We start from the raw sequence: 10,682 nt of genomic DNA, 5'->3' as shown, positions 1-10,682 counted from the left end.
CACATCATCTCCATATTGGCGCACAGAACAAAATTCATGGGGTGGGGGTGGGGGTGGGGCCGAGGGATTTGGAGTGTGCGAACTGGCTCAGGACTGGGACAGGGATGAGGTGAAGGGGGTGAGGGCTCTGGATTCAGGTGCGGGCTCTGGGGTGGGGCTGCGGATCTGGAGGTTGATGTGTGAGAGGGGGTTCAGGGCTGGGACAGAGGGATGGGGTGCGGAGGGGTGAGTGCCCTGGCTAGGCATGTGGGGGTTGGGACTGGGGATGAGGGGTTTGGGGTTCAGACTGCAGTGGAGAGAGGACTCCCCCAGCCCTCTCTCACCACAGCAGTTTGGGGCCAGGTCAGAGGCAGCTCTCCCCAGCCACGGCGGCTCCTGTGGTCCTGGGCCGGGCTGAGGGAGGGGTTCCTCTCCCCAGCAGCTCCAGTGGACCTGGGCCAAACCTGGGGAGGGGCTCCTCTCCCTGCCTGCCTCCACAGCCCTCCATAGCCTGCAGTTCAGCTGCGTAGCATGCCGGGAACACAGTTTCTGACCCCCGACCTCCCGTTAGCAGAGTGATTGCTAGTCCCTGAGTTCCCCCTTTGGGGCCAGGTTGTCTCATTCCCAGATAGTCAAGCATTTACTCTTTCTACATTTTATCCCTTATGGGCCAGAATTAACCAGATGCTAAAAAGGCGGGAGAAGGGACAGTAAAATGTGGAGTTTTCGCTACTGTGCTATTTCAGGGCAATGGGGCGAGTGCGAGAGATTCCCTCCTTCCCCTCTCACTGTCATGCTCCTCTCTCCACACAGCAGCCTCTGTCCCAGCCATGGAAAGTTTAACCTGCCTCCGTTCTATCCCTCCATCTCCCACGGTGTCACGTACCACCCTGTCCCTGGCTCTCCATGCTTAGGAGTCACAGCTTTGATGTCTATGATCTTAGTCAGACTCCGGAGGGCTGGAGAAGGAAGTGTCACAGACCTGGAATTGGCAGGGAAATCTCAATGAACTTCAAAGCACAGTTGGACTTTCAGATCTTATAGTCCCGTTTCCATCTATTGGTAAAATTACTTCCCGGCTTTTTCTAGGTTTGGTCCAGATCATTTGTAGATGGGAAGGTTGTTTTCTCTTTCGTTCTCTTTCTTTTATGATGATGCTAAAACTTTTGTAACTAATACAGCCGAATAATGAGGCGAGAAGTGAAGCCGGTTTAGCCACTTGAGAAGAAAATGGGTAAATTTCTTCCCCTGATTTTGAGTCTTAAAGGATTCTCTGAGATTTCCACCAACAGGAAGAAAGGGGTAAACAAAGAAACTTACAATTCATCTGTAGCACAGTGTGTAGCTCACTGATGCCACGGACTTCCCTGACCCCATGACCCAGCAAAGACTTTTCAAGTATAAAGGATCCAAGTACAAGAAGCGGGGAAAGGGGTTCTGACCCCATGTCTACTCAGGGCAGCAAGATCCCTTGAAAGACAACAGGAGCATCATTGAGCTGGGGAAGTGGTCCGAGCTGGAAGGCTTTCCAATGAGCATGGACTGCTGAAAGCTTTTGGGTGAGAGAAATCCTTTTGCTTGTAAGGGTACGTCAACACTCCAAACTTTAGTTGACCTGTATTTGGCTGACTTATAACCACTCCAGTAATGACTGAGGTAGATGATGTCCACACTGTCCTCCTTGGGTCGGTGGGGTGCGTCCTCACCAGGAGCACTTCCACTGACGGAGGAGGGGCAATGTGGGGAACTGAGAGCCCGCTCTGCCAACCAATGAATTCTTTCCTGCTGGTCAGAACTGAGTCTAACCCACCTGTCCCCTGGTTCCTTCCTCCACCATCGGAAAGCAGAACTTGTCCCTGACGCGTTCCCAGCACTTCTGGCACAGTGGGTACTGTTAGAGTAAAGTCGAGTTACTGCGGGTGGGGAGGCACTGGGTCATCACTCGCATCAGAGCCGACTCAGCCGGGGCTGCCTCCTACCTGCACTGGGCAGCTGCAGCTCCCAGCCCCGGCTCCACAGACAAGCCCTTCCTGACCTAGGCAGGGAAGGGGGAAAGAGAAGTGGAGGGCGGGTAGACCCTTGGAGGAAGAGATGGAGTTGGAGCAGGGCCTTGGAGGGAAGAGGTGGGGCAGGGATGGGACCTTGGGGGGAAGGGGCGGGGCAGGGGAGGTTGCAGCACTCCGACTTGAGTGTCCATTTTTAAAATATTCCCAAATTGGCAACCCGAGTCGCTAGCTGAGAGGTTGTGAAAATTTTTAGCAAACATAGAAATACCCTTTTTCACAGCAGCGGATTTACTAACTACCAATAAAGAAATTATGATTTTCATGTTTATAGGAGTAAGGGGATTGTTGGCCCCTTACTGAACCTTAATGGGTTGGCCATTAGTTAGGCCGTCTCCTAACACCAAAAGAAAGGGGAAGGGCCAATGAGAAATGAAGACCCTGAGACTGACAGGGGTGGGGGCGGGAGCGGAGGGGAGACAATGCCGTAGGTCAGCCTGATTGACAGGGCAGGCAGGCCAATGAGCGAGTCAGCATCCGGGGTTCTCTCCTTTGTGTCAGCTGGAGCTGGCTGGGCTAGAACAGAGCAGGGGGGGCTAAGGAGAGAGGAGGGCTGGGCTGGGCTGGGCTGGAGGCAGAGGGAAACTGGAGCAGCCGGGAGCAGTGAGCGAAGGGGACCCTGGGCAAAGGGCCCAGGGCAAGGAGAGGCCCTCAGCCAAGAGGCCTTGCAGGCCAGACTGTGTGGGGGATCATAACCCTGACAGGAAGAGGCTGACGCTAGGAAGAAGGGTCCTACTACCTAGAGCCTGAGGGCGTGTGGCCAACACCAGAGTAAGTGTCCAACCCTGGGCATGCCTGCAGCACAGTCAGGGTCTGGGCAGGAGGCCTGGGACGTGGGAGGGACAGACTGTGAAGTGCCCTGGCATTCCAGAGAGGGTTGTTTGGGGTTCCCCCCGCACAGAGCGGGGTGACATGTTTTCCTTTCATCCCTCCCACTTTTCTCTTTATTTTTATATTACTTGCTGTTTAATAAATTGTATTTGTGCTTAACTCTGTGCAATGATGAAGGAAGCATCCAGAGTGGAGAGAACACCCCACAATGGGGACAGCTGTCCTGAGTGATCACAAGACTGGGGGTCCAGCGCCTCAGGAGCCCTGGGCCCAGCCTTGGGGTTTGGGGTCCAGAGTGGAAGCGGGCGGGGGGGGGAGGGGTCCTCGAGGTTATGCAGGCCTCTGGGTAAAGGACTCAGATCCTTTTGCTAGCCAGTATTCCCCCCTCTTGCCTCTGTGCATATTGATTGGTTTCTAGTAAAGTTAATTAGGATTATATGGGAAAGTGTCAGAGCGGGCACCAGCGAGAGCTGCTGGCTACACTCTGAGGCCACCAAATTTGGTGGTGAGAACCCCTGGGCAAGATGCTCATGATGGTCCCTTGTGCCTTGGAGCCTGTGAGTGTAACAGGAGCCGGGCACAGGGATGCTGATCCTTTCGTGAGTTGATCGCTAGGACCCAGGAGCGGCTGGGGGGCGGCTCTGGGGGGAGCGATCGCGGGGCTCAGCCCGGCCCAGGAAGTGACTCGCAGCCGCTGCGGGGACTCTGGCTCCCGGCGAGATCCCCGAGCCCCGGCGGCTGGTGCTGGGAGCCCGGAGCCCGGAGCCCGGAGCCCGGGCTGCAGCCGGGAGAGGGGAACCTCCAGCCGGGCCCTGCCCGCTGCTCCCCGGGAGCCTCTCCCAGGGCAGAGCCCCCAGATCGGCCAGGGCCCCTTCCCGGCCCGGCCCCTGCCCCGGGGGGCCCCGCTCGGGGGGAAGGTAAGAGAGACCCTCCCATCCCCCCTTGCAGCGGGCCCCCCCCGTCATATCTGGGCTGCAGGGGGAGGAGGATAAAGAGGGGCCGGAGGCGGGTGCAGGGGATGCCGGGGGAGGCTGGGATGGGGGCAGGGGTGCACGGAAGGGAAGATGGGGCAATGGAGGAGGATCGGGGACTGTGGGGCTGAGGGGAGCGAGGTCGGGAGTGGGGGGCACAGCGAGGGAAAGGGGGGATGTGGGGAGGCGGGCGGAGAGAAGCTCTTCTCAGCTTTGGGAGTGATCAGCGGACTAACCCCTCAGGGTGCAGAAGCTACACGGAAAAAAACCCAACCCCCCCTCAACTCCCCACCCACGACACACACACCGGGCTCTGAGTGTGTTATTGTCAGACACCCCTGTGCTGGTGGGGTCCTTGTGCCCTGAGTGTTGGGGGCTGCCCAGGGCCCTGGTCTGATTTCCCTGTAGGGTTCAGATCTCAGCCACACCAGAGTCAGACCGGAGTCACTGCTGGCTCAGGCAGGGGGGTGCGCGGATGGGCCAATTCGGTTAAGCCTCTTGCTGCCTGTCCCTGGGGGCTGCCGGGGGAGTCCAGGGCAGCTCAATCTTCAGGTGATGCCACCAGAGGTCTGCAGGTATTGTTAAGGCAGAGGGGTTTACACTGCAATGGGGGGAAATCTCCCAAAGTGGCCCTTTTGGTTCCTCCCTTTTCTTTAGCATTTGGCTCAGAGATGCTGTTACTGGGAGGATCTGAAGAGTCTGGGGGGAATCGGGGTGAGACACGGACAGAAGCCCCTTTTGTAACCTCCCTCTCGCCCCGACAGGCTGAGGAATCAGGACCACGTTTCACCAAAGATCGGCCAGTCTTCCAGGAGACAGAGAAGGGAAATGGCTGTGTTGGAGCCAGCTCAGGTAGGGGATTTTCAGGGAGCTGCTGGGCGGGGGAGGGAGGAGAGAGGGTTTGATAAACCTACTGATTTACTAAGTAGGCCCATTGTGGCAGGGAAAGAAGAAGGGGACATTCCCCCATTTCTCAGGCAGGATATAACCACCTCGGCAGGGCTGGGAACATTTTCCAGGCTCCCAGCGCTGGATCCTGAACCCACTTGCCTGGGGCTGCTGTGAAATACAAAGGGAAGCTGTCAGGATTCCTGTCCCTGTCCCCAGCTCAGAGCTCTGCTTCCTGTCCCAGTCTGTGGCTGGCAGGCGTGTGGGAAATGAGAAGATCCTGGCGTGCTCCGTGTGCTGGGGCGGACAGGGAGCTCTCACCTTCTCCGCCTCCTGAAGCCTCCTGGCTGCTCTGAGCAGGGTGTGGGTGGGATTGTGCTACTCTGGCCCTCCCACAGCTTCATGTTTTTTTTTCCTTTCCCATGAGTAGTGGGATTGTGGCTGGGGCAGCAGGTGCTGAGTGGGGGACTCTTGGTGTTTCAGATGCCGGTGACCTTCGAGGAGGTGGCTATTTATTTCACCCAGGGGCAGGGGGCTCTGCTGGACCCTGCTCAGAGAGCCCTCTACAAGGACGTCATGCAGGAGAACTACGAGATGGTGACCTCGCTGGGTAAGGGATTCCCGTCCCCTCAGTTATTAGAAGCTGTGGGGTCTACGTGTCTTAATGTGGTGAGGTTTTTCCCTGGTCAGTTGGAGCAGAGGCGAATGGGTTCCATAATGCACAGCTGCCATGTGAGAAATACATGCATTTCGGTGCCCTCTCCACTGGGACACGGGAGTCAAAACTCAATGGACAAGCTAAACCTTCCCCACCCCTCCAGCTTTCAAAGGGGCATAAATCCGCATTGTTTTTTCTTGTCTCTGTTGTTTCTTGGCTGCACATACAATCTCTGTTCATCTCCCTCCTTGGGAATAGCTCCAGCCATGGGGAGAGCTCTGGGCTCTGCAGGTTTAGAAAGAGGCAGGGTCTTAAGTGCAGACCTGTGTGTGAGTCAGCAAGGCCCCCAGAGCGCACAGATCCTGGGAACGCCTAGTGAGGGTGTAGTAATAATTCAACTCACCTCCCCAGACAATGTCCTCTGCATAAGGGGGCTCAGTGACCCTGTTCCCATCCTCTTGGATTCCACCTTCCTCCAGCAGAGCACAGGGACAGGTTCCACTCACGGAACGTCCTTTGTGACAAATCCTCCACCAATGGTCCATGCACCCTGATCTGGACTCATTTCACCTTCTGCACAGGATTTCCCATTCCCAAACCTGAGCTTATCGCCCGGCTGGAACGAGGGGAAGAGCTGTGGGTGTCCGATCTCCAGGATTTCAAGGACAGAAGGCTTCGGAGATGCACCAGCAAAGGTGAGGACTGACAGAGAAACCATCTAGGGAATGAAGGAAAAAGTTGAGAATCCCAAAATATGATATGAGTAACGCCCTCAGTTCTTCTTCATCTCACCGAGAGCAGGGCTATGGTCAGCAGATATTGCTCACGCCATTCCACCCTTCCCGTCTCTCCTTCCTTGTAAGCGTTTGGGTGGGATGTGGAAGCAGAATCCAATTGCTCAGTCTTTGTGTTGGCTTTTCCCTCAGTGCTATTCCTCTTTCTCCCCAGCACAATGACTCCTCTCTGGATTGTGTCTCTCCCAGCAGGTGCTGAGCGAGGGAGTGAGAAGAAGGAGGGGAATCATCATGAGGCAGTTCCTGGGGAAGTGCCACAGGGGACCTTTTTGGGAAGAGCTGAAGGGAATTTTTCCCCTTGCTGGAATCAGGGAGAAGCCTGGAGAAATTGGCACAGGTCAGAGAGGCTTCTGATAAACCAACCCAGGAAGAAAGTGGATGAATCTCTTAACGGTGGGGGTGGAGACAAGAATCCCAGAGAGCAGCAGACAAATCCCAAGGAAGAGACACCCTGGCACTGCCTTGAGTGTGGGAAAGGATTCATTGTGAGATCACAACTTGTTACACATCAGACAGTCCATATGGGAGAGAAACCATTTCAATGCTTGGACAGTGGGGAAAGCTTCAATAAGCGCACAGATCTCAATGACCATGGGAGAAGCCACACTGTAGACAAGCCCATTCAATGCGTTGAATGCGGGAAATGTTTCAGTTCAAAGTCAGCACTAAATTCACATGAGAAGAGCCACACAGAAGAGAGACCCCACAAGTGCTTGGACTGTGGGAAAAGTTTCAAGCAAAAATCAGACCTTGTTCGTCATCAGGCAATCCACACAGGAGAGAGACCCCATAAGTGCTTGGACTGTGGGAAAAGTTTCATGCAGAAATCATGCCTTCTTAAACATAAAAGAATTCACAAAGGAGAAAGACCCCACAAGTGCTTGGACTGTGGGAAAAGCTTTATATGGAGGTCAGACCTTGTTATTCATGAGGCAGTCCACACAGGAGAGAGACCCCATAAATGCTTGGATTGTGGGAAAAGTTTCATAAAGAGGTCACACCTTGTTCAACATAAGGCAGTCCACACAGGAGAGAGACCCCATAAATGCTGGGATTGTGGGAAAAGTTTCATACACAGGTCAGACCTTGTTCGTCATCAGGCAATCCACACAGGAGAGAGACCCCACAAGTGCTTGGATTGTGGGAAAAATTTCAAGCGGAAATCAGACGTTCTTCAACATAAAACAATTCACAAAGGAGAAAGATCCCATAAGTGTTTGGAGTGTGGGAAAAGTTTCACAGTGAGGTCAAGCCTTGTTAATCATCAGAGAATCCACAGTGGAGAAAGACCCCACAAGTGCTTGGACTGTGGGAAAAGTTTCACTTCGACATCAGCCCTTAGTTATCACCAGAAAAGCCACACAGGAGAGAGACCCCACAAGTGCTTGGACTGTGGGAAAAGTTTCACTTGGAGATCAGCCCTTGGTTATCATCAGAAAAGCCACACAGGAGAGAGACCCCACAAGTGCTTAGACTGTGGAAAAAGTTTCACTTCGAGTTCAGGCCTTGGTTATCATCAGAAAAGCCACACAGGAGAGAGACCCCACAAGTGCTTGGACTGTGGGAAAAGTTTCATACTAAGGTCAACCCTTCTTCAACATCAGGCAGTCCACACAGGAAAGAGGCCCCATAAGTGCTTGGATTGTGGGAAAAGTTTCATGCAGAAATCTTACCTTCTTAAACATAAAAGAATTCACAAAGGAGAAAAACCCCACAAGTGCTTGGACTGTGGGAAAAGTTTCACATGGCGGTCAGAGCTTGTTAATCATCAGGCAATCCACACAGGAGAGAGACCCCACAAGTGCTTGGACTGTGGGAAAAGTTTCACTTCGAGTTCAGGCCTTGGTAATCATCAGAAAAGCCACACAGGACAGAGACCCCACAAGTGCTTGGACTGTGGGAAAAGTTTCACTTCGAGTTCAGGCCTTGGTTATCATCAGAAAAGCCACACAGGAGAGAGACCCCACAAGTGCTTGCACTGTGGGAAAAGTTTCAAGGGGAAATCAGACCTTGTTCGCCATCAGGCAGTCCACACAGGAGAGAGACCCCACAAGTGCTTGGATTGTGGGAAAAGTTTCACTTCGGGTTCAGGCCTTCGTTATCATCAGGCAATCCACACAGGAGAGAGACCCCACAAGTGCTTGGACTGTGGGAAAAGTTTCATACTAAGGTCAACCCTTGTTCAACATCAGGCAGTCCACAGAGGAAAGAGGCCCCATAAGTGCTTGGACTGTGGGAAAAGTTTCAAGCGGAAGTCACAGCTTGTTAATCATCAGGCATTCCACACACGAGAAAAACCCCATAAGTGCTTGCAGTGTGGGAAAAGTTTCATAAGAAGGTCACACCTTGTTCGTCATCAGGCAGTCCACACAGGAGAGAGACCCCACAAGTGTTTGCACTGTGGAAAAAGTTTCAAGTGGAAATCAGACCTTGTTCGTCATCAGGCAATCCACACAGGAGAAAGACCCCACAAGTGCTTGGATTGTGGGAAAAGTTTCACTTCGGGTTCAGGCCTTGGTTATCATCAGGCAATCCACACAGGAGAAGGACCCCACAAGTGCTTGGACTGTGGGAAAAGTTTCACTTCGAGTTCAGGCCTTCGTTATCATCAGAAAAGCCACACGGGAGAGAGACCCCACAAGTGCTTGGACTGTGGGAAAAGTTTCACTTCGAGTTCAGGCCTTCGTTATCATCAGAAAAGCCACACAGGAGAGAGACCCCACAAGTGCTTGGACTGTGGGAAAAGTTTCACTTGCAAATCAGCCCTTGGTTATCATCAGAAAATCCATACAGGAGAGAGACCCCACAAGTGCTTGGAATGTGGGAAAAGTTTCATACGGACGTCAGACCTCGTTAATCATGGAAGAATCCACACAAGATGTAAATTTCTTTGACACATGGTAAGAAAGGGTTAAGCAACTTGTATGTAATTGACTCAGATTCAACTTTTAGAATGAGATTTTAAAAGTGTTTCCACATTCATGAAGCTAGAGTTTGAAATGTAAACATGTTAAAGACTTGGAAGAGGGGTAACTGTCCTGGTCTATGTTTAGCTATATCTTTTTAGAGGTTAACAATTTATGCAAAGGGTTCCTGTATTCAGAGATTATACCCATCGCCCATGTCACCTGCCCAATTCCAGCTCCCTCTCCTTGAAATCACTGAGGTTAGGGGCTGAAGGATGGAGGGAATGTTTATAGCTGAAATCACCAAAATGTGTTTTGCAAGGTTAATATCAGTGAGATCTGTTCCTCTCTCCTGCTTGGACATTTTCTCTGGGGATCCCACAGACAGAAAGGAGCAGGTGTTACCATCTTGTGTTCCGATCGCAACGGTGACTGTCTACACTAGTAATTCTCAAACTGTGGGGCACGTCCTCCCAATGGAGGCGCAGGAATATGTCAAGGGAGGCGTGACCTCTGGCTGGGACTCTTGAAGAAGGAACTGGCGTATCTGGGAGGTGGGGATAAATGCTCAGGCTCTCAAAAGCCAGGTGGAGCAGCAGGGCAGAAATCAGGGTGGCAAGGGGGTGCTAAGTCTGCTGTGAACAGTGATATTGACGAATATCACTTTTCACTCGGTCACCCTTACTTCTGTGCTGCTGCTGGAGGCCTTCAGAGCCGGGCGCATCGCCAGCAGCGACTCTGCCTTTAGAGCTGGGTGGCCATATATGTGCTTGTGAGGGCAGGGGCGTAAATGACCACACACACAAAGAAGGGGGGGCCAGTGAAACACTTTCGAGAACCACTGGTCTACACTCTTATGGCCACCACGTTTTCAGAAGGATAAATCTTCTCCAAAGTATGTCTTGTGAAGTATCCTAGGAAAAGTTATCATGTGCTGAATATTATTGTCCTGTTGAAATGTGTCTATCAGCACTGTCCATGGAGCTCTGAGAGTTTGCTGTACATTTGTTACATGCTGGAAAGCTGGAAAACGCCCACAGACTCACTCTTTAGAGACAATGGTACCTGCAGACCAGCTAGGTGCTAAGTGGGCCTTAATTGCTTAGCTGGCCATTCACCAGCTGTGGAGCTGTGAACAAGAGAGTTACAATTCACCAGAAGGATGGCTGGATGCTCACTTTGGCCACAGACTGATTGTTGCCTGCCCCCTGGCTGGAGCTTGAATCTCAAAGAAGAGAATGGTATAAAAGCAGAAGGGAGAATTGCCTCCATTTTCACCTCTCCTCTCCCATCTTTACAGAAGTCAAGGATATGCCTTTAAAGGCCACAGAGGCCTTGGACTGGGGAGGATGCACCAAGGCGGGAAGGAATCCCTCCTGGGTACGAAGAACTGTGAACCCCTTGCAATAGCGGGCGGGGTGCGAAAACCTGCTTACTTTGCATTTTCCTTAGATTGGTAAAATTTACGATTTAAAATGCATGTTTTAACTGTATAGATTTAACTAGTTCTGACCTTTCACATCTTTCTCCCTTGTGATCCCTGAAAACCTCCTTGTTCCAGTTAATAAACTGATTTTAGTGTTTTGTCTGGA

At 52.4% G+C, this 10,682-nt stretch overlaps 1 protein-coding gene across 2 annotated transcripts in view; it reads left to right on the top strand.

Moving 5' to 3' along the window:
• Positions 1 to 10,682, top strand: part of LOC125621532 (uncharacterized) — a 50,798-nt gene extending 40,116 nt beyond the window's left edge. The window contains exons 1-5 of one of the 2 annotated variants that reach the window (XM_075119894.1): positions 3,627 to 3,790; positions 4,609 to 4,696; positions 5,216 to 5,342; positions 5,972 to 6,085; positions 6,374 to 10,682. In XM_075119894.1, the coding sequence (XP_074975995.1) occupies positions 4,673 to 4,696; positions 5,216 to 5,342; positions 5,972 to 6,085; positions 6,374 to 9,078 (2,970 nt within the window). In that variant the 5' untranslated portion in view covers positions 3,627 to 3,790; positions 4,609 to 4,672 and the 3' untranslated portion in view covers positions 9,079 to 10,682. Of the gene's footprint in view, positions 1 to 3,626; positions 3,791 to 4,608; positions 4,697 to 5,215; positions 5,343 to 5,971; positions 6,086 to 6,373 lie in introns of those variants that run through there. The other variant, XM_075119895.1, reaches the window with a different exon arrangement.

The sequence above is a fragment of the Caretta caretta genome, chromosome 14 (genome assembly GCF_965140235.1).
Source record: "Caretta caretta isolate rCarCar2 chromosome 14, rCarCar1.hap1, whole genome shotgun sequence".
Classification (NCBI taxonomy): domain Eukaryota; kingdom Metazoa; phylum Chordata; order Testudines; family Cheloniidae; genus Caretta; species Caretta caretta.
This window is presented reverse-complemented; position numbering and strand designations above follow the sequence as displayed.